This window comes from Bombina bombina, chromosome 8 (genome assembly GCF_027579735.1).
Source record: "Bombina bombina isolate aBomBom1 chromosome 8, aBomBom1.pri, whole genome shotgun sequence".
Taxonomy (NCBI): domain Eukaryota; kingdom Metazoa; phylum Chordata; class Amphibia; order Anura; family Bombinatoridae; genus Bombina; species Bombina bombina.
Genome location: NC_069506.1, coordinates 240,475,215 through 240,499,601, shown reverse-complemented (window position 1 = coordinate 240,499,601; position 24,387 = coordinate 240,475,215). Strand labels below are relative to the sequence as shown.

Genomic DNA, 24,387 nt, shown 5'->3' with positions numbered 1-24,387 from the left:
ACGGATGCCAGCCTGCTGGGTTTGGGAGCGGTCTGGGGCTTGTTAAAGGCTCAGGGTCTATGGATTCAGGAATCGGATCTCCCGATAAATATCCTAGAGCGATCATCAATGCTCTACTGGCCTCAGCTTCATCCTGGTTTTATCAGGTTCCAGTCGGACAACATAACGTCGGTGGCGTACATCAACCACCAGGGAGGAACTCGGAGTTCCTTGGCCATGACAGAGATGGCCCAAATTCAGTGGCCGGAGACCCACAACTGCTGTCTATTTGCGATCCACATTCCAGGAGTGGACAATTGGGAAGCGGATTTTCTGAGCCAACAGACTTTTCATCCCGGGGAGTGGAAACATCATCTGGAGTTGTTCTCCATCTTGACCCTCAAATGGGGGCGTCCGGAGCTGGATCTAATGGCATCTCGGCAGAATGCCAAGCTTTCGAGGTCAAGGGATCCTCAGGCCGTCCTGATGCTCTGGTGGTCCCTTGGAATTTCAGTCTAGCATAACTTTTTCCCCGTACGCTCTCCTTCCACGAGTCATTGCTCGGATCCTTCCACGAGTCATTGCTCGGATCATTCAGGAGAGGGCGTCGGTGATTCTCATAGCATCGGCATGGCCTCGTAGGATCTGGTATGCAGACCTAGTGGAAATGTGATCTCTTCCACCTTGGAGACTACGTCTGAGGAAAGACCTACTTTAGGGTCCCTTTTTTCATCCAAATCTAGTTTCTCTGAAGCTGACTGTTTGGAGATTGAACTCCTAATTTTATCTAAGCGCAGGTTCTCAGAATCGGTCATTGAAACCTTGATCCAGGCCCGTAAGCCTGTGACAAGGAGGATTTACCATAAGATATGACGTTAATATCTGTATTGGTGGGAATCCAGAGGCTTGGAGTAGAGTCAGGATTCCTAGGTTTTTGTCTTTTCTCCAGGAAGGTCTGGAGAAAGGTTTTTCAGCAAGTACTCTGAAGAGTCAGATTTCTGCCGTATCTAATTAGTTGCATAAGAGTCTGGCGGACGTGCAATACTTTTGTCAGGCCTTGGTCAGAATCAGGACTGTGTTTTAAACCTGCTACTCCTCCCTGGAGTCTTAACCTTGTTCTTAGTTTTACAGCAGGCTCCGTTTGAACTTATGCATTCCTTAGATATTAAGATGTTATCTTGGAAGGTTTTCTTTCTTGTTGCCATTTCTTCTGCTCAGAGTCTCTGAACTCTCGGCGTTGCAGTGTGATTCCCCCTTATCTTACCTTTCATTCTGATAAGGTGGTTCTGCGTACTAAGTTAGGTTTCCTTTCTAAAGTTGTTTTGAATAGGAATATTAATCAGGAAATCGTTGTTCCTCCTTTGTGTCCTAATCCTTCTCATAAGGAGTGTTTGCTGCACAACCTAACCAGCAAATTCTTTTTGCTCTTCTCTTTTTTTTAAAGTCATAACTTAATTTGAGCCTTGCAGATGTATATTTGTATGCATATTACAAACGTATCAAAAGTAAAAAAAAAAGTCAACACCATTAAGAACCAGATCTAAAATTCCAAAATCCAGACTTTTTTTAATTTTTTTTTTTTTTTTTTTTTTTAACGAATGTATTTTTAAATATAAAATGATCAAAACCTACTATATTTTCCAAGCCTGCAAGTCACAATTTTCTCTTCCTATGTCTTTAGTTTGGGTTTTTTTGTACCTAAAATGACAATAGTCTATTTAAAACAATAAATATTACCTTTCTGAGGGTACTATGTATACAAAAGTATTAAAAAATATAAAACTACATTTAGGTTGCATGTATAACTGTATGACATGTACATATTGCCTAAATGACATTAGATAAATTGTTTACATTTTGGTTCCATCCCCTCTCCAACCTGTCCCATTTTACAGATAAAAGTATTTCAAAATCTTTTCCGGTCCCAAACCATTAAGGAAAAAAAAAAACCTTTATCCAAAGATACGTTGAGTCCACGGCTTCATCAATTACTGTTGGGAATATCACTCCTGGCCAGCAGGAGAAGGCAAAGAGCACCACAGCCAAACTTAAGTATCACGTCCCTTCCCACAACCCCCAGTCATTCTCTTTGCCTTCAGTGCAAGGAGGTGGTGAAGTTTCTGGTGTCTGAAGAAGATTGGATTTATTTCACTTCAATCAAGATTTTATTATTTTCAAAACCAGAGTAGGTTTGCTCTGATATTTCCTTTCAAATTTGGGTCTAGCCATACTCCACGTTAGCCTCTTCAGTAGGGCAGTGGTGGCTTTAAAACGGTTAGTAACTTGTAAGGTGTGCCTTGCTGTGTTTTCCTAACATATTTGCTGCCCTAGTATAGAAAGCCAGAGTAGGTTTGCTCTGATTTCTTTTTCTTTTCCTTTTTTCTTTCAGTGCCCTTTTGTATTCTGGGTGGGAGACTGGCACTTAAAGGGTTAAGAAGCCTCTCTGCAACTTTAGGTGGGACATTATAACCTTGGTTGATGTTTAGCCAGGTCGCAGGCACTTTTGTGATTCAGATTAGGGGTTCATACTTTTATGTGTAAAGTCTTCCCTCAAGTTATTGTGTCTCAATTGTGTTGGCTCTTTAGGGGTTAATTGCTCCCCTTCATTACTTTTAGCAACACACTAATAGCTGCAGCATCAGTCTACTCAGTCTCCATATAAGATTTATGCTTTGATTCTTTAGGTGAATCCTGGTACTTTTCTTTGAATTTTTACCAGGTAGATCCTGCACAGAGAAAAAAAAGTTCAAAAGGACGAAGAAATTGTAAGCAGTACTGTTTAGAGTAATTTAAAATCCAATTGATTTATTTAGAACATAGTTAAAAACAAAAAAGGTTTCCAAAGCACACAGACGTTAACCTACAACCTCAGCACAAAGGAGCTGCCTCTGACGCGTTTCCTGCTTAGAACAAGCACTTCATCTATGCATTCTGCATTTTCCTGTTTTACACAAGTGTCTGGCGGATGTGCTAAACGTGTAACCTTTTTGTCACTCTGGTCATTATCAGGCCTGTGTTTAAGTCTGTTGCTCCTCTTGGAGTTTTAACCTTGTTTTGAGGGTTGCAGCAGGCTCAATTTGAGCTTTAGCATTCCATAGATTTTATATTTTTTATCTTGTAAGTTTTTTTGTTTTGTTTATTTTTTTCTTTTTTTGCTATATCTTCTGCTCAGAGTTTAGGTACTCCCGGCTTTGTAGTGTGATTAGCCTTATCTTTTTTTCGGTTACGGCGGTTATTTTTCCTAAGTGGAAATATTGTTTAGGAAATTGTTGTTCCTTTTCTGTGTCCTCATTCTTACATCTTGAGGAATGTGGGTGCACATCCTGGATGTTGTGCGTGTTTTAATATTTTTTTTTTCTACTGGCAACTAGGGTTTTTGCCAGTCTTCTGGTTTAGTTTTCTCTGTAACAGACTACTGCTACTTCTTTCTCTGGTCGAGAAGTTTAATTTGTTTTTCAGACTCTGGGGCTGCAGTCTCCTGAGAGAGTTATGCCTCATTACTCAAGGGCTGTCTCTTCTTCTTGGGCTTTCAAAAATGAAGCTTCTGTGGAACAGATTTGCAAGGTGGCAACTTGGTCTTCCTTCTATACTTTTCCCAAATTTTATTTTTGATATTTTTGCTTCAGCTGAGAATTTTTTCTTTTGGGAGTAAGGTTATTCAAGCGGTGGTGCCTTCTGTTTCGGTCTGCCTGTCTTGTCCTTTCCTATTCATCTGTGTCCCCTAGCTTGTGTATTGATTCCCAACAGTAAATGATAAAGCCGTGGACTCACCGTATCTTAGGAAAGGAAATTTATGCTTACCTGATTTATTTATTTCCGGTAACGGTGAGTCCATGGTCCCGCCCTTTATTTCAAGACTGTTGGTTTTGAGTAAACTTCAGGCACCTCTACATCTTGTGTAACTACTTATATTTTTTTTATTTTCCTTCCATTTCCCTTCGGTCGAATGACTGACGGGGGTTGTGGGAAGGGAAGTGATACTTGAGTTTGTCTGTGGTGCTATTTGCTGGCTAGGAGTGATATTCCCAACAGTAATTGATGAAGCTGTGGACTCACCGTATCTGGAAATAAATTTATCGGTAAGCATACATTTCTTTTTCTACCTGTAATACTGAAGCACTTCATTTTGTTGCGGGTAGCAGTGGTTTTCAAAATCAATATCCTTATGTTAAAATAAAGTGTATACAATAATATTTGTGGAATCTGTTTTAGCATTTTAATTTGTTTCTTCAGTTTATGCCATTAGGGAGGCAGCCACAAGTAATTTGAAGAAACTGGTGGAGAAATTTGGTAAAGACTGGGCTCAGGCCACCATAATCCCCAAAGTGCTGGCGATGTCCAATGATCCAAACTACCTTCACAGGATGACTACATTATTCTGCATAAATGTGAGTGAAATATAGCTTAAAAATGGGATCCCAAAACTAATCATTTTGGCCTTGAACTATAGGGATTCATTTGTGGTTTTCACCCCATGGGAAGGGGGGTATATTCCCTATTTTGCCATGCAATAAATGTAAAAAGTCGTTGCACCAATTAGAACGGCAAGATATGTGGCCATTGCCTTAACCATAGAAAATATGGTGAGAGAGATCTACACACCCCATGTGGTTGCATAAGTGTGCACACCCTCTTATAACTGAAGATGTAACTGTTCAGAATTAAGCAATCGCATTCAAATCATGTTAAATAGGAGTCAGTACAAACCTGCCACCATTTTAAAGTGCCTCTGATTAACCCCAAATAAACTTCAGCTGTTCTAGTAGGTATTTCCTGAGATTTTCTTGGTTGAATCCTACAGCAAAAGCCATGGTCCGCAGAGATCTCCCAAAGCATCAGAGGGATCTCATTGTTAAAAGGTATCAGTCGGGAGAAGGGTACAAAAGAATTTCCAAGGCATTAGATATACCATGGAACACAGTAAAGACAGTCATCAAGTGGAAAAAATATGGCGCAACAGTGACATGACCAAGAATTAAACGTCCCTCCAAAATTGATTAAAAGATGAGAAGATAACTGGTCTGGGAGGCTGCCAAGAGGCCTACATCAATATTAAAGGAGCTGCAGGAATATCTGGCAAGTACTGGCTGTGTGGTACATGTGACAACAATCTCCCATATTCCTTATGTTTGGGCTATGGGGTAGAGTGGCAAGACGGAAGCCTTTTTTTTAACAAGAAAAACATCCAAACCTGGCTAAATTTTGCAAAAATACATCTGAAGTCTCCCAAAAGCATGTGTGAAAGTGTTATGATCTGATGAAACCAAGGTTGAACTTTTTGGCCATATTTCCAAAAGATGTTTTGGCGCAAAAACACTGCGCTGCACATCAAAAGAACCATACCCACAGTGAAGCATGGTGGTGGTAGCATGATGCTTTGGGGCTGTTTTTAGTCAGCTGGAACTGGGGCCTTAGTCAAGGTAGAGGGAATTATGAACAGTTCCAAATACCAGTAAATATTGGCACAAAACCTTCAGGCTTCGGCTAGAAAGCTTGAACATGAAGAGGAACTTAATCTTTCATTATGACAATGACCCAAAGCATACATCCAAATCAACAAAGGAATGGCTTCACCAGAAGATTAAAGTTTTGGAATAGCCTAGACCTGAATCGGATCGAAAATCTGTGGGCTGTGCACAGGAGATGCCCTCACAATCTGACAGATTTGGAGTGTTTTTACAAAGAAGAGTGGGCAAATCTTGCCAAGTCAAGATGTGTCACGCTGATAGACTCATACCCAAAAAGACAGTGCTGTAATAAAATCAAAAGATGCTTCAACAAAGTCTTAGCTTACGGGTGTGCACACTTATGCAACCATATTTTAGTTTCTTTCATGTAATTAGCAAGAGTCCATGAGCTAGTGACGTATGGGATATACATTCCTACCAGGAGGGGCAAAGTTTCCCAAACCTCAAAATGCCTATAAATACACTCCTCACCACACCCACAATTCAGTTTTACAAACTTTGCCTCCGATGGAGGTGGTGAAGTAAGTTTGTGCTAGATTCTACGTTGATATGCGCTCCGCAGCAAGTTGGAGCCCGGTTTTCCTCTCAGCGTGCAGTGAATGTCAGAGGGATGTGAGGAGAGTATTGCCTATTTGAATGCAGTGATCTCCTTCTAAGGGGTCTATTTCATAGGTTCTCTGTTATCGGTCGTAGAGATTCATCTTTTACCTCCCTTTTCAGATCGACGATATACTCTTATATATACCATTACCTCTGCTGATTCTCGTTTCAGTACTGGTTTGGCTATCTGCTATATGTAGATGAGTGTCCTGGGGTAAGTAAGTCTTATTTTCTGTGACACTCCTAGCTATGGTTGGGCACTTTGTTTATAAAGTTCTAAATATATGTATTCAAACATTTATTTGCCTTGACTCAGAATGTTCAACTTTCCTTATTTTCAGACAGTCAGTTTCATATTTGGGATAATGCATTTTAATTTAACATTTTTCTTACCTTAAAATTTGACTTTTTCCCTGTGGGCTGTTAGGCTCGCGGGGGCTGAAAATGCTTCATTTTATTGCGTCATTCTTGGCGCAGACTTTTTTGGCGCAAAAATTCTATTTCCGTTTCCGCCGTCATACGTGTCGCCGGAAGTTGCGTCATTTTTTTTTGACGTTATTTTGCGCCAAAAATGTCGGCGTTCCGGATGTGGCGTCATTTTTGGCGCCAAAAAGCATTTAGGCGCCAAATAATGTGGGCGTTTTATTTGGCGCGAAAAATATGGGCGTCACTTTTGTCTCCACATTATTTAAGTCTCATTTTTTTATTGCTTCTGGTTGCTAGAAGCTTGTTCTTTGGCATTTTTTCCCATTCCTGAAACTGTCATTTAAGGAATTTGATCAATTTTGCTTTATATATATGTTGTTTTTTCTCTTACATATTGCAAGATGTCTCACGTTGCATCTGAGTCAGAAGATACTACAGGAAAATCGCTGTCAAGTGCTGAATCTACCAAAGCTAAGTGTATCTGCTGTAAACTTTTGGTAGCTATTCCTCCAGCTGTTGTTTGTATTGATTGTCATGACAAACTTGTTAAAGCAGATAATATTTCCTTTAGTAAAGTACCATTGCCTGTTGCAGTTCCTTCAACATCTAAGGTGCAGAATGTTCCTGATAATATAAGAGATTTTGTTTCTGAATCCATAAAGAAGGCTATGTCTGTTATTTCTCCTTCTAGTAAACGTAAAAAATCTTTTAAAACTTCTCTCCCTACAGATGAATTTTTAACTGAACATCATCATTCTGATTCTGATGATTCCTCTGGTTCAGAGGATTCTGTCTCAGAGGTTGATGCTGATAAATCTTCATATTTATTTAAAATGGAATTTATTCGTTCTTTACTTAAAGAAGTACTAATTGCTTTAGAAATAGAGGATTCTGGTCCTCTTGATACTAATTCTAAACGTTTAGATAAGGTATTTAAAGCTCCTGTGGTTATTCCAGAAGTTTTTCCTGTTCCTAATGCTATTTCTGCAGTAATTTCCAAAGAATGGGATAATTTGGGTAATTCATTTACTCCTTCTAAACGTTTTAAGCAATTATATCCTGTGCCGTCTGACAGATTAGAATTTTGGGACAAGATCCCTAAAGTTGATGGGGCTATTTCTACCCTTGCTAAACGTACTACTATTCCTACGTCAGATGGTACTTCGTTTAAGGATCCTCTAGATAGGAAAATTGAGTCCTTTCTAAGAAAAGCTTATCTGTGTTCAGGTAATCTTCTTAGACCTGCTATATCTTTGGCTGATGTTGCTGCAGCTTCAACTTTTTGGTTGGAAACTTTAGCGCAACAAGTAACACATCGTGATTCTCATGATATTATTATTATTCTTCTTCAACATGCTAATAATTTTATCTGTGATGCCATTTTTGATATTATCAGAGTTGATGTCAGGTTTATGTCTCTAGCTATTTTAGCTAGAAGAGCTTTATGGCTTAAAACTTGGAATGCTGATATGGCTTCTAAATCAACTTTACTTTCCATTTCTTTCCAGGGTAACAAATTATTTGGTTCTCAGTTGGATTCCATTATTTCAACTGTTACTGGTGGGAAAGGAACTTTTTTACCACAGGATAAAAAATCTAAAGGTAAAAACAGGGCTAATAATCGTTTTCGTTCCTTTCGTTTCAACAAAGAACAAAAGCCTGATCCTTCATCCTCAGGAGCAGTTTCAGTTTGGAGACCATCTCCAGTCTGGAATAAATCCAAGCCAGCTAGAAAGGCAAAGCCTGCTTCTAAGTCCACATGAAGGTGCGGCCCTCATTCCAGCTCAGCTGGTAGGGGGCAGGTTACGTTTTTTCAAGGAAATTTGGATCAATTCTGTTCACAATCTTTGGATTCAGAGCATTGTTTCAGAAGGGTACAGAATTGGTTTCAAGTTGAGACCTCCTGCAAAGAGATTTTTTCTTTCCCGTGTCCCAGTAAATCCAGTAAAAGCTCAAGCATTTCTGAAATGTGTTTCAGATCTAGAGTTGACTGGAGTAATTATGCCAGTTCCAGTTCCGGAACAGGGGATGGGGTTTTATTCAAATCTCTTCATTGTACCAAAGAAGGAGAATTCTTTCAGACCAGTTCTGGATCTAAAAATATTGAATCGTTATGTAAGGATACCAACGTTCAAGATGGTAACTGTAAGGACTATCTTACCTTTTGTTCAGCAAGGGAATTATATGTCCACAATAGATTTACAGGATGCATATCTGCATATTCCGATTCATCCAGATCATTATCAGTTCCTGAGATTCTCGTTTCTGGACAAGCATTACCAGTTTGTGGCTCTGCCGTTTGGCCTAGCTACAGCTCCAAGAATTTTTACAAAGGTTCTCGGTGCCCTGCTGTCTGTAATCAGAGAACAGGGTATTGTGGTATTTCCTTATTTGGACGATATCTTGGTACTTGCTCAGTCTTTACATTTAGCAGAATCTCATACGAATCGACTTGTGTTGTTTCTTCAAGATCATGGTTGGAGGATCAATTTACCAAAAAGTTCTTTGATTCCTCAGACAAGGGTAACCTTTCTGGGTTTCCAGATGGATTCAGTGTCCATGACTCTGTCTTTAACAGACAAGAGACGTCTAAAGTTGATTACAGCTTGTCGAAACCTTCAGTCACAATCATTCCCTTCGGTAGCCTTATGCATGGAAATTCTAGGTCTTATGACTGCTGCATCGGACGCGATCCCCTTTGCTCGTTTTCACATGCGACCTCTTCAGCTCTGTATGCTGAAGCAATGGTGCAAGGATTACACGAAGATATCTCAATTAATATCTTTAAAACCGATTGTTCGACACTCTCTAACATGGTGGACAGATCACCATCGTTTAATTCAGGGGGCTTCTTTTGTGCTTCCGACCTGGACTGTAATTTCAACAGATGCAAGTCTCACAGGTTGGGGAGCTGTGTGGGGATCTCTGACGGCACAAGGAGTTTGGGAATCTCAGGAGGTGAGATTACCGATCAATATTTTGGAACTCCGTGCAATTTTCAGAGCTCTTCAGTTTTGGCCTCTTCTGAAGAGAGAATCGTTCATTTGTTTTCAGACAGACAATGTCACAACTGTGGCATACATCAATCATCAAGGAGGGACTCACAGTCCTCTGGCTATGAAAGAAGTATCTCGAATTTTGGTTTGGGCGGAATCCAGCTCCTGTCTAATCTCTGCGGTTCATATCCCAGGTGTAGACAATTGGGAAGCGGATTATCTCAGTCACCAAACGTTGCATCCGGGCGAATGGTCTCTTCACCCAGAGGTATTTCTTCAGATTGTTCAAATGTGGGAACTTCCAGAAATAGATCTGATGGCGTCCCATCTAAACAAGAAACTTCCCAGGTATCTGTCCAGATCCCGGGATCCTCAGGCGGAGGCAGTGGATGCATTATCACTTCCTTGGAAGTATCATCCTGCCTATATCTTTCCGCCTCTAGTTCTTCTTCCAAGAGTAATCTCCAAGATTCTGAAGGAATGCTCGTTTGTTCTGCTGGTAGCTCCGGCATGGCCTCACAGGTTTTGGTATGCGGATCTTGTCCGGATGGCCTCTTGCCAACCGTGGACTCTTCCGTTAAGACCAGACCTTCTGTCACAAGGTCCTTTTTTCCATCAGGATCTGAAATCCTTAAATTTAAAGGTATGGAGATTGAACGCTTGATTCTTGGTCAAAGAGGTTTCTCTGACTCTGTGATTAATACTATGTTACAGGCTCGTAAATCTGTATCTCGAGAGATATATTATAGAGTCTGGAAGACTTATATTTCTTGGTGTCTTTCTCATCATTTTTCCTGGCATTCTTTTAGAATACCGAGAATTTTACAGTTCCTTCAGGATGGTTTAGATAAGGGTTTGTCCGCAAGTTCTTTGAAAGGACAAATCTCTGCTCTTTCTGTTCTTTTTCACAGAAAGATTGCTATTCTTCCTGATATTCATTGTTTTGTACAAGCTTTGGTTCGTATAAAACCTGTCATTAAGTCAATTTCTCCTCCTTGGAGTTTGAATCTGGTTCTGGGAGCTCTTCAAGCTCCTCCGTTTGAACCTATGCATTCATTGGACATTAAATTACTTTCTTGGAAAGTTTTGTTCCTTTTGGCCATCTCTTCTGCCAGAAGAGTTTCTGAATTATCTGCTCTTTCTTGTGAGTCTCCTTTTCTGATTTTTCATCAGGATAAGGCGGTGTTGCGAACTTCTTTTGAATTTTTACCTAAAGTTGTGAATTCCAACAACATTAGTAGAGAAATTGTGGTTCCTTCATTATGTCCTAATCCTAAGAATTCTAAGGAGAAATCGTTGCATTCTTTGGATGTTGTTAGAGCTTTGAAATATTATGTTGAAGCTACGAAATCTTTTCGTAAGACTTCTAGTCTATTTGTTATCTTTTCCGGTTCTAGAAAAGGCCAGAAAGCTTCTGCCATTTCTTTGGCATCTTGGTTGAAATCTTTAATTCATCTTGCCTATGTTGAGTCGGGTAAAACTCCGCCTCAGAGAATTACAGCTCATTCTACTAGGTCAGTTTCTACTTCCTGGGCGTTTAGGAATGAAGCTTCGGTTGACCAGATCTGCAAAGCAGCAACTTGGTCCTCTTTGCATACTTTTACTAAATTCTACCATTTTGATGTATTTTCTTCTTCTGAAGCAGTTTTTGGTAGAAATGTACTTCAGGCAGCGGTTTCAGTTTGAATCTTCTGCTTATGTTTTTCGTTAAACTTTATTTTGGGTGTGGATTTTTTTCAGCAGGAATTGGCTGTCTTTATTTTATCCCTCCCTCTCTAGTGACTCTTGTGTGGAAAGATCCACATCTTGGGTAGTCATTATCCCATACGTCACTAGCTCATGGACTCTTGCTAATTACATGAAAGAAAACATAATTTATGTAAGAACTTACCTGATAAATTAATTTCTTTCATATTAGCAAGAGTCCATGAGGCCCGCCCTTTTTTTGTGGTGGTTATGATTTTGTATAAAGCACAATTATTCCAATTCCTTATTTTATATGCTTTCGCACTTTTTTATCACCCCACTTCTTGGCTATTCGTTAAACTGAATTGTGGGTGTGGTGAGGGGTGTATTTATAGGCATTTTGAGGTTTGGGAAACTTTGCCCCTCCTGGTAGGAATGTATATCCCATACGTCACTAGCTCATGGACTCTTGCTAATATGAAAGAAATGAATTTATCAGGTAAGTTCTTACATAAATTATGTTTTTTTATTTTTATTTCACTTTACCTAAAAGATTTCAGTTTGTTTTTCAATTGAGTTGTACAGTTTATAGGTCACATTAAAGGTGGAAAAAGTTCTAAAATGATTCATCTTAGTCATTTTTTTTTTTTTAATTCACAGAAACCTGACATTTTAACAGGGGTGTGTAGACTTTTTGAGAGACTTTTTTTTTTTTAATATAGTAAGAAATATCCATGTTGCTACAAGTCTGACCCCTCCTCCTCTAATAATAAAGTGTCTGTTTTGAGAGTTTGTGATACAACCAATCATTGGCTTTATTACCTGAACCGGTTATCTTTCCTAGGAGACTTGAAAATATATAGTAGCACTTTGGTCAGTACATAATTGTATATTTATTTTTCTTCATCAAAGAGCAACAGATCGTGCATGGTAGCGTTTAATCTCTGTGGTAGGTGACCAACAGTGTGAAAAATCATTGGGAATAGTTTCCAACTTATCTAGCAGCTCCAAAAACCTCACCACCAAAAATAAACAAAAATGGTGCTTAAGCACCTGAACGGGTCTCTCTTTGAATATGCCAAATTAATTTGTTTTTGAGCACTACAGTGGTGACTGGAAAATGTTATAGAATAAATGCGGTTTTTTTTGTTTTTTTTTTATCTTTGCGTTGTTTGTTATGATGCAATTTGACTGAATATCCCAGTTTACATTGGTAGCTAAACATAGGGGAGAATAAAATTAACTTATTTAGTTACTATTTTGAATTTACTCTGCAGGTTCTTTCAGAAGTTTGTGGCCAGGAGATTACTACAAAACACATGTTGCCTACAGTTGTTAGAATGGCTGGTGATGCTGTTGCTAATGTGAGATTTAATGTGGCTAAGTCTCTTCAGAAGATTGGACCCATACTTGACAACAGGTAGAAATATATCCATTCTACATGGTATCTGGGGAAAATAGACCAATTTGCTAGTGTGCATCAGAGAACTAACTTTTTAAAAACGTATTTATGCTAAAAGCAATCTGTATATAAATTACATTAACATTTTTAGTTGTAACTTTACAAATAATGCCTTTAAAGGTACCTGAAATCCAAATTGTTACTTTCATGATTCACGTACAGTATACATTTTTTTTTTAAAAACAACCTTTCTATTATCAAATTTGCTTAATTCTCTTGGTATCCTTTTGTTGAAGGAACTGTAATGCACTAATAGGAGATAAGAAAACACATCTGCTAAGTGGCATATATTTGCAGCTAGCTCCCAGTAGCTCATTACTATTTCTGAGCCTACCTAGGTATGGTTTTCAACCAAGGATATCAAGAGAATGAAGCAAGTGAGCCAATAGAGGTAATTTGGAAAGTTGTTTAAATCACATGCTCTATCTGAAATTTTTTTTTTTTTTTTTTAAATTTTGACTTTACTGTCCAAGTCTTTCTGTATCATGCCCTTCTCAGATAATGTAGTTAAAAATGGCTTTGTTTAACCCTTTTGTAACAGGGTCAATTTGTCTACAATGGAACGTTCCGATGTAGACAAATTGAAATTGCAAGATTTCAGTTATGGGATCGAGTCATGGGGGGTGTCCCTATGACGCTAGGCATGCCCTCCAGACCGCGATCAGATCCAGGAAGTGCCGATGGCTTCAGGACAGCCAAACGGCTAGGACTTTTTATTCCGTCCTAACGGAGCTAAAGCCCAGCATGGTTAGGACGGAATAAAACGCCATAACTGCTTTAAAAGGTTTAAATAATCTGTGGAATTGATAATTTCTTAAATTATCCAATAAAGAATGTTTTACATTTAAAGGGGTAGTCAACACCAGAATGTTTGTTGTTTAAAAAGAAAGATAATCTCTTTATTACCCATTCCCCTGTTTTGCATAACCAACACTGTTATTACACTTTTTACCTCTGATTATCTTGTATCTAAGCCTCTGCAAACTATTTCAGTTCTTTTGACAGACTTGCATTTTAGCCAATAAATGCTCACTCCAGCGTAACTTCATATGCATGAGCTCAATGTTATCTATATGAAACACATGAACTAATGCCCTCTAGTGGTGAAAATGCATTCAGATTAGAGACAGTCTTCAAGGTCTAAGAAATTGGCATATGATCCTCCTAGAATTAGCTTTCAAATAAGAATACCAAGATAACGCAAAATTGGTGATAAAAGTAAATTGGAAAGTTGTTTAAAATTACATGCACTATTTAAATCATGAGGTTTTTTTTGTTTGTTTTTTTACTTGACTGTCCCTTTAATAAACAAGGCCTTTACAATGTAATCTCTGGAATATATTGATTAACTAAATTATTTTAATAGTAATTCTTAGGCATGGGCATTTGCCAGCTTCACATCGGCTCGTAGATTTAATCTATTTTCAGAGCTGACTTTTTGTTTGTGAAAGATCATTGCACTACGTTGTGTGTGTATATCGCGATAATTATCCGCTCCCTTAAATTGTATACAACATGTATGTGTGCACTTAACAGGCAAACGGTGTTTTCTTCTGCCACCCTATATGGGTACACACAATTATTTTGGAATTTAATGCTCAAAAGTTTTTGTTTAGCTAAAGTTTTGGATGGAATTAAGACTCAGTGCTGAAATCTGATTGAACTGTATTCTTAACCCCTTAACTACAGAGGACGTGCAGGGTACGTCTTCAAAAAAAAAAAAAAAAAAAAAGCAGTTAATGCCTGAGGACGTACCCTGCACGTCCTCGGTGTGGAAAGCGATCCTGCTCGCTTCCAGCTGCTTTCCGGTTATTGCAGTGATGCCTCAATATGGAGGCATCCTGCAATAACCTTTTGTAGCCATCCGATGCAGAGAGAGCCACTCTGTGGCCCTCTGTGCACCGGAGATCGGTGGCTTTCCTCGGTGGGTGGGAGGCGGGTGGCCCTGGTGATGTTGAGGGGGCGGGTGGGAACCGCTACACTACAGAAAAAATGTGTACTAAAATTAAATAAAAATGGGGATAAAAATGAAACAAGACATCCGTTAGGTGGTGGGGCTTGGTCTGTTGGGGGGGAAGCTACACTACAGGAAAAAAAAACAAAAATAAAAAAAAAACATTTTTAATTTTTTCCTCATATTTTATAAATAAAATTTATAGTAAATTTATAAGATATGATGAAAATAATGGTATCTTTTGAAAGTCCATTTAATGGCGAGAAAAACGGTATATAATATGTGTGGGTACAGTAAATGAGTAAGAGGAAAATTACAGCTAAACACAAACACCGCAGAAATGTAAAATTAGCCTTGGTCCCAAACGGACAGAAAATGGAAAAGTGCTGTGGTCATTAAGGGGTTAATGTCAATCACCCAATCCAAAATTGCAGCACAAAAGTATATATTTGCGTGTGTTTAGCTAACAATCAGTAGCTAGCTCCCAGTAGTGCATTACTGCTCCTGAACCTACCTAGGTATGCTTGTAAACAAAGGCTACCAAGCGGGTAAGGTAACAGAAGTAAATTTTAAAATGGCATGCTCTATCTAAACCATGTCTTTATTTTACAAGATACGACGAGTCAGCGGATATCATCCTTATGGGATATCGCCTCCTGGTCAGCAGAAGGCAAAGAGGACCACAGCAGAGCTGTATATATAGCTCCTCCCTTCCCTCCCACTCCAGTCATTCTCTTTGCCTGTGTTAGTGATAGGAAGAGGTAAAGTGAGGTTAGTTTAGATTCTTCAATCAAGAGTTTATTTTTTTTAAATGGTACCAGTGTGTGCTATTTTATTCAGGGCTAGAGCTGCAAGCTTCTCAGCAATGGGGACTGGAGAGATTTTCATTCCTTCTGCGACTCATATTGTCTGCTGCCCTGCTGATGGTCTTAACAGATATTATATAAGACCCTATTTGTTCCCACAGATCTGCTGGAGGTGATGACAAGAACATCTTCATGAGGTGAGGTGGGACGAGTTCATGCTGCGCTCAGCATTGAGGTATGTTCAGTCGCTTGCTTCTGGGGAGACAGAGTAACTCAGAACAGACTTGCATTTATTCCCTATACTCGGAAGGGGTAATCAGTTTGCACAGGTCATAAAAAGTGTGCATGGGTCTACCCTGTTTATAAGGCGTGAAATTCAGCTGTGCTATCAAGGCTATAGTAAATAATTAGACCGGTGGATAGCATGACAGAGTATTTATTGGGCTTGACGCTGGGAGTTCATACCCTAAGGGTCTAACCTTAACTGTGACTAAGTCTATGGCAGGACAGGTTTTGTGTTTTAAGGGGCACATTTTGTGGTTCGTGGTACAGTATGTTTCCGACATATTTCTTCCCCATGCGGTACTTGTCTGGGGGAAGTTAGTTTCCGCCCACAATGGGCGGGGCTTAGCGTTTAGAGCGCTTAGTTGCGCAGTTAATATCCTGATCCTGACACGATGCATGGCTAGAGGCTCCGGTGTGGTCTAGGTCGGCGAGGTGCAAGTGCTAACTTTTGTCCCTATAACATTGTGCATAGTTTGAGTGTACATTTTATAAGGAAGACCCACTGAAAATCAATATAGTGCTTCCTTGTTCTTGCATTGCTATTACAGTGCAGGAAAATCTATACGGTTTACATTTTAAAGACGCAGTACACTCGTTTTTATTTTTTCAGCAAAGTTTTCTAAACAAAGTACTTGTTTGCTAATTTTAATTAAAGTACCACGACCAATATTTCTATAGCTTGTTTTTTGTCATGGCTGACCTTCTGGAAAGTACATGTCCTATGTGTTTAGATGCCATTGTGGAACCCCCTGTTACGCTTTGTCCCTCATGGACAGAGAGGGCTTTACAGTGTAAAGAACAAATTTTCTTTAATAAAGATATATCTAATGACTGTTCTCAGACTGAGATTTCAGGGTATGCCACAACTTTCTCCCCAAGCGTCACAGCCTTTAACGCCCGCACAAATGATGCCATGTTCTTCAACGGCGTCTGCTTCATTCATTCTGCAGGATATGGCTGCAGTTATGTCATCCACTCTTTCAGAAGTTTTATCTAAGTTGCCAGTGTTACGGGGCAAACGTAGTAGGAAAGAGACCCAGGTGGTCCCTGCGACTTCTGATGCTTTGATGGCGATCTCCGATGTACCCTCCCAAGGCTCTGAAGTGGGAGGTAGGGAGGCTCTGTCTGAGGGGAAACTGTCTGACTTGGGAAGTGCATTGCCCCAGACTGATTCGGACATAATGTCTTTCAGGTTTAAGCTTGAAAACCTCCGCCTGTTACTACGGGAGGTTTTGATGACTCTGGACGACTGTGACTCTATTGTGGTCCCTCCAGTGAAATTGTGTAAGATGGACAGATACTTGGAGGTTCCTTCTTTTTCTGACGTTTTTCCGGTTCCTAAGAGAATTTAGGAAATTATTGCTAGGAAATGGGGAAGACCGGGTATCCCGTTCTCCCATTCCCCTATGTTTAAGAAAATGTACCCTATAGCTGACTCTGTTCGGGACTCGTAGCAGACGATCCCTATGGTGGAGGGAGCTATTTCTACTCTGGTGAAGTGTACGACTATTCCTATAGAGGACAGTTGTGCTTTCAAAGACCCCATGGACAAGAAGTTGGAGGGTCTTCTCAAGAAACTATGTTCATCAAGGGTTTTTATTGCAACCGGTAGCCTGCATTGTAACAGTCACGACAGCAGGCTGCTTTCTGGTTTGACGCCCTAGAAGAGTCTCTTAGAACCGAGACTCCTTTGGAAGAAATACAGGATAGAATTAAGGCCCTTAAGCTGGCTAATTCTTTTATTACGGACGCTTCCTTTCAGATCACTAAATTGGCGGCTAAGAGTTTGGTGTTCTCCATCTTAGCACAAAGAGCCTTATGGTTAAAATCTTGGTCTGCGGATGTGTCCTCTAAATCCAAGCTTTTGGCTATTCCTCTCAAGGGAAAGACCCTATTCGGGCCCGACTTGAAAGAAATCATTTCTGACATTACGGGAGGTAAGGGTCACGTTCTCCCTCAAGATAAGACATCTAAATAAAGGGGACGACAGAGTAATTTTCGTTCCTTTCGAAATTTCAAGGGAATCCCTTCCACTAAACAGGAAGGGAATTATTCACAAGCCAAGCCCACATGGAGACCCAACCAGTCTTGGAACAAGGGTAAACAACCCAAGAAGCCCGTCGCTGCTACCAAGACAGCATGAAGGGGCGGCCCCCGATCCGGGACCGGATCAAGTAGGGGGAAGACTTTCTCTCTTTGTCCAGGCTTGGATAGAGACGTTCAGGATCCCTGGACACTAAAAATTGTGTCTCAAGGGTATCCGTTGGAGTTCAAAAATTCATTCCCCAGAAGGTTTCTTCTTTCACGATTGTCTGTAGACCAGATAAAGAGAGGCGTTCTTAGGTTGTGTAAGACCTCTCCTCCATGGGAGTAATTTGTCCCGTTCCAATACAGGGACAGGGGTTTTACTCAAATCTTTGTAGTTCCCAAAACAGAGGGAACGTTTCGACCCATTTTAGATCTCAAAAGTCTAAACAAGTTTCTCAGAGTTCCATCCTTCAAGATGGAAACTATTCGGACAATTCTTCCATTGATCCAGGTGGGTCAATATATGACTACCGTGGATTTAAAGGATGCATATCTTCATATTCCTATCCAAAGATCACAAGTTCCTGAGATTTGCCTTTCTGGACAAACATTTTCAGTTTGTGGCCCTTCCTTTCAGTCTGGCCACGGCACCCAGAATTTTCACAAAGGTTCTGTGGTCTCTGCTGGTGGTTCTCAGGCCACGGGGTATTGCAGTGGCGCCTTATCTGGACGATATTCTGATCCAGGCGTCTTATCAGCTGACGAAGTCTCATACAGACATTGTTCTGTCCTTTTCTAAGGACTCACGGGTGGAAGGTGAATCTAGAAAAGAGTTCACTATTTCCACAGACACGGGTTCCTTTCCTGGGAACTCTAATAGCCTCTATCTATGAATTTTTCTGACGGAAGTCAGAAAGTTAAAGATTATGAATACATGCCGATCCCTTCAGTCCAATCCTCGGCCATAAGTGGCTCAGTGCATGGAGGCAATTGGATTGATGGTGGCTGCAATGGACATCATTCCGTTTGCTTGTTTTCATCTCAGTCCTCTACAACTGAGCATGCTAAGTCAATGGAATGGAGATTATGCAAATTTATCTCCTCAAATAGATCTGGATCAGGAGACAAGGGACTCTCTTCTTTGGTGGTTGTCGCTGGATCATCTGTCCCAAGGGACGTGTTTCCACAGACCCTCATGGGTGATGGTGACAACGGATGCCAGCCTGATAGGATGGGGTGCAGTCTGGAACTCCCTTAAGGCTCAGGGTGTGTGGACTCGGTCGGAGTCTCTACTTCACATCAATATTCTGGAGTTGAGAGCCATATTCAATGCGCTTCAGGCTTGGCCTCAGTTGGCCTCGGCCAAATTCATCAGATTCCAGTCGGACAACATCACGACTGTGGCTTACATCAATCAGGGAGGAACAAGGAATTCTTTAGCGATGACAGAAGTATCCAAGATATTTCGGTGGGCGGAAGCTCACTCTTGTTACCTGTCAGCAATCTACATCCCAGGAGTAGACAACTGGGAGGCAAATTTTTTGAGCAGACAGACGTTTCATCCGGGGGAATGGGACTTCCACCCGGAGGTCTTTGCCGACCTGATTCTCAGATGGGGCAGGCCGGAACTGGATCTTATGGCGTCTCGTCAGAATGCCAAGCTTCCGAGATACGGATCCAGGTCCAGGGATCCTCAGGCCGAACTGATAGATTCCTTGGTCGTTCAACCTAGCTTATGTGTTCCCTCCATTTGCTCTCCTTCCCTGGGTTATTGCTCGAGTCAAACAGGATAGGGCTTCGGTGATCCTCATCGCTCCGGCGTGGATCTGGTGGACATGTCGTCTCTGCCACTGTGGAAGCTTTCATTGAGGCAGGACCTTCTCATTCAGAGACCCTTCCGTCATCCAAATCTAATTTCTCTGCAGCTGACTGCGTGGAGATTGAACGCTTGATTTTATCTAAGCGGGGGTTCTCTGATTCGGTCATTGATACTTTGATTCAGGCACGTAAGCCTGTTACTAGAAAGATTTACCATAAGATATGGCGTAAATATTTTTATTGGTGTGAATCCAAGGGCTACTCATGGAGTAAGATTAGGATTTTATCTTTTCTCCAAGAAGGATTGGAGAAAGGGTTATCAACGAGTTCCTTAAAGGGACAGATTTCTGCTCTTTCTAGTTTGTTACACAAACATCTGGCAGATGTTCTGGATGTTCATTCTTTTTGTCAGGCTCTGACTAGAATCAGGCTGGTGTTTAGACCAATTGCTCCTCCTTGGAGTTTGAATTTAGTTCTTAATGTTCTTCAAGGGGTTCCGTTTGAACCTATGCATTCCATAGATATTAAGTTGTTATCTTGGAAAGTTTTATTTTTGATTGCTATTTCTTCTGCTCGCAGAGTTTCTGAGCTTTCAGCATTATAATGTGACTCTCCTTATCTTATTTTTCATGCTGATAAGGCAGTGTTGCGTACCAAACCTGGTTTTCTTCCTAAGGTTGTTTCCAACAAAAATATTAATCAGGAAATTGTTCCTTCATTGTGTCCTAATACTTCAAAGAAAGAGCTTCTGTTACATAATTTGGAAGTAGTCCGTGCCCTGAAGTTTTACTTGCAGGCGACTAAGGAATTTCGTCAATCATCTTCATTGTTGTCTTTTCTGGGAAATGTAGGGGTCAGAAAGCTACGGCTACCTCTTTTTGGCTGAAGATTATCATACGTTTTGCATATGAGGCTGCCGGACAGCAGCCTCCTGAACGTATTACAGCTCATTCTACTAGGGCTGTGGCTTCTTCATGGGCATTTAAAAATTATGCTTCTGTTGAACAGATTTGCAAGGCTGCAACTTGGTCGTCTCTTCATACTTTTTCCAAATTTGATACTTCTGTCTCTTCTGAGGCTATTTTTGGAAAGGTTCTTCAAGCAGTGGTGCCTTCCATTTAGGTTCCTGTCTTGTCCCTCCCTTTCATCCGTGTCCTATAGCTTTGGTATTGTATCCCATAAGTAAGGATGAAATCCGTGGGAGGGAGTAGCTATATATACAGCTCTGCTGTGGTGCTCTTTGCCTCCTCCTGCTGACCAGGAGGCAATATCCCATAAGTAAGGATGAAATCTGTGGACTTGTCGTATCGTAAAATAAATAAATTTATCAGGTAAGCATAAATTTCTTTTTCATACATCCTTTTGAGGAACAGTGAAGCCTCCAGAAACCTAAAAATAACAAACAATTCTCAGTACAAGAATATCCGTTTTTACATATAAATTTTTAAATGCACCCCCCCAACTCTACTTTGACAGTGTTTGTCACAAGTTAAAGTAGTAATGATGATACGGCTTATTATGTGAGGTTCATTTGCAGCATATTACCCAAGCCCCCACCTCTACTGTGTCAGTGTTTTGTTTTTTTGTTTTTTCACAAGTAGAAGTAGTAATGATGATACAATTTGACAATTCTATGTCTTAAAATACTGGTAAAGGCTCATGCTTAACCTATTTATATTTGTTTTTAAGCACCCTGCAAAATGAAGTGAAACCAGTACTTGAGAAGTTAACCCAAGACCAAGATGTAGATGTAAAGTATTTTGCACAGGAAGCGCTTACAGGTATTCTGCAACAAGACTGTTCATCCTATTATGACACTCCCACTATTCTGCCCAATTTTTAAAGTATACCGTTTAATGCTTTCATTTTTCTCCTAGTTTTGGCTTTGGCGTAAGGATACAAGCTATCTGGCACTCAACTATCACCAGAACATCCTGATTCCACGCACGAAATCCTGCTAGTGTTTATTCTCATGGCTAAACACTGAAAGCTACCTTTAAGTCCCACCTTGCTCAGTGGTGTCTTGTTTTCCCTTTTTCTCTAATGCTGAACATTGATAACATGTACATTTGTTATCTGATGTGGCTTTAAACACCAACGTGCAGTTTTTATATCCCACTGAATGGGGGAGGGAAGGTAACACATTTGTAGGGCTGTTTGATTACTATCCTATTGTGTATTGAGATTCATTGTGGAAATACAGGTTTTTGTCTCAATATAGCTATTCCCATATTAAGTCCCTGTTTAATTCTATATTTTTTTATATTCATTCATGCATTGGAAACGCACTAGTTGAACACTAAATTATGTCCATATTGCAGTAATGTTGTGGATTTCAAACCGCTATTAGAATCCCATGAAAGTATAGTACTGCTACATGCTGTATTACTTTTTTGTACTATATGCGTTATCTTTTTACTTGCTTAATTATCTAAACTTCTTTCCTTTTTATCACTGGAACGGTGAACCCTTTGTAAATGGTTCGGGACCCATGCTTTTGGTCTTAAAAGGAAATACAGAAATACTCCCCAAAAGGCCTTGAACGCAAAGCTTTGTGAAGCTATATTATCACTGTTAAAACATTGTTTAAACCAATATGCATGAATTTACGTTTTTAAAAAAGATTTTGAAAGTATCTTTCAGATAAATGCAAAAGTCCTGGTTTGTACAGTGCTCATAATAGGTATTAAAGTTTAATAAATCTGATGCAGTGTGTTTTGTTTTGTTTTTTAGAATAATTTGGTAACTTTCTCTGGGTGCCTAAATAGTGGGCTGCAGCTGTCATCAAGGATTCATAGTAACAAGAAGAAATGGGAGATGCAGCCTTCTTTGAGCTGTAACAGTTAAAACAAGAATGTATCTACAGCCATTTACAAAAAGAATTCTCATCAGCCTATACATAACCCTAATTTCTTTTACAAGATATGACGAGTCCACGAATTTCATCCTTATGTGATATCGCCTCCTGATCAGCAGGAGGAGGCAAAGAGCACCACAGCAGAGCTATATAAATATCTCCTCCCACTCCAGTCATTCTCTTTGCGTTAGTGACAGGAGAGAGGTAAAGTGAGGTCAGGGAGGAACAAGGAGTTCCTTAGCAATGACAGAAGTATCCAAGATAATTCGGTGGGTGGAGGCTCACGCTTGTTCTCTGTCAGCAATATACATCCCAGGAGTGGACAACTGGGAAGCGGATTTTTTGAGCAGACAGACGTTTCATCCGGGGGAATGGGAACTTCATCCAGAGGTTTTTGCCACTCTGATCCTCAGATGGGGCAGGCCGGAATTGGTCTCATGGCATCTCGCCAGAATGCCAAGCTCCCGAGATACGGGTCCAGGGATCCTCAGACCGAACTGATAGATGCCTTGGCAGTACCTTGGTCGTTCAACCTAGCTTATGTGTTTCCACAGTTTGCTCTCCTTCCCCGGGTGATTGCTCGGGTCAAACAGGAGAGGGTTTAAGTAATTCTCATAACCCCTGCGTGGCCACGCAGGACTTGGTATGCCGATCTGGTGGACATGTCGTCTCAGCCACCGTGGAGGCTTCCTCTAAGACAAGACCTTCTCATTCAGGGACACTTCCTTCATCCGAATCTAATTTCATGCATTCCATAGATATTAAACTATTATCTTGGAAAGTTTTGTTTTTAGTTGCTATCTCTTTGGCTCGAAGAGTTTCTGAGCTTTCTGCGTTGCAATGTGATTCACCTTATGTTATATTCCATTCTGATAAGGTGGTTTTGCGTACTAAACCTGGATTTCTTCCTAAGCTCGTTTCTAATAAGAATATTAATCAGGAAATTGTTGTTCCTTCCTTGTGTCCTAATTCTTCTAAGAAGGAACGTCTCTTACATAACTTGGACGTGGTTCGGGCTTTGAAGTTTTACTTACAAGCGACCAAGGATTTCCGTCAAACATCTTCTCTATTCGTTGTTTATTCTGGAAGATGAAGGGGTCAAAAAGCTATGGCTACCTCTTTCTTTTTGGCTGAAAAGCATAATCCGTCTGGCATACGAGACTGCTGGACAGCAGCCCCCTGAAAAGGTTACGGCTCATTCTACTAGAGCTTTGGCTTCCACATGGGCTTTTAAAAATCATGCTTCTGTAATTTGTAAGGCTGCGACTTGGTCCTCCCTTCATACTTTTTCCAAATTTTACCAATTTGATACTTTTGCTTCTTCTGAGGCTATTTTTAGGAGAAAAATTCTTCCAGCAGTGGTGCCTTCAGTTTAGGTATCTGTCTTGTCCCTCCCGTTCATCCGTGTCCTGTTGCTTTGTTATTGTATCCCACAAGTATGGATGAATCCGTGGACTCGTATCTAGTAGAAGAAAAGGAAATTTATGCTTACCTGATAAATTGATTTCTTCTACGATACGACGAGTCCATGGCCCTCCCTTTCATTTTTAGACCGATTTATATTTTTGTTTTTCAAAACTTCAGTCACCTCTGCACCTTTTAGCTTTTCTTTTCTCTTCCTATACCTTTGGTCGAATGACTGGGGGTGGAGAGAAGGGAGGAGCTATATATACAGCTCTGCTGTGTTGCTCTTTGCCACTTCCTGTTAGCAGGAGGATAATATCCCACAATTAAGGATGAATCTGTGGACTTGTCGTATCGTAGAAGAAATCAATTTATCAGGTAAGCATAAATTTCCTTTTTTGTTGAGGAGCATTTTAAGTCAACATGGATTTGACCTACAGGAAATTTCTTAAATTGATGCATACAATCGTTTGTGTAGCTTGTCGTGTTTTTATTTTTTTATGCTTAACCTACTTGAACAAGGTCAGCATGCCTATGAATGAAACATGGCTACTGGTGTTCAATGTATTCAAGCACAAAGTGCTGTCTTTTTGTAGTGGTTTATTTGCCACATGGCAA

At 40.3% G+C, this 24,387-nt stretch overlaps 1 protein-coding gene across 1 annotated transcript in view; it reads left to right on the top strand.

Annotated features, from left to right (window-relative positions):
- Nucleotides 1–22,214, top strand: part of LOC128639077 (serine/threonine-protein phosphatase 2A 65 kDa regulatory subunit A alpha isoform) — a 72,475-nt gene extending 50,261 nt beyond the window's left edge. The window contains exons 12-15 of the mRNA XM_053691227.1: nt 4,213–4,367; nt 12,433–12,575; nt 21,198–21,289; nt 21,386–22,214. Of these exons, the coding sequence (XP_053547202.1) occupies nt 4,213–4,367; nt 12,433–12,575; nt 21,198–21,289; nt 21,386–21,402 (407 nt within the window). The 3' untranslated portion in view covers nt 21,403–22,214. The remainder of the gene's footprint in view (nt 1–4,212; nt 4,368–12,432; nt 12,576–21,197; nt 21,290–21,385) is intronic.
- Nucleotides 22,215–24,387: the final 2,173 nt, after the last annotated feature.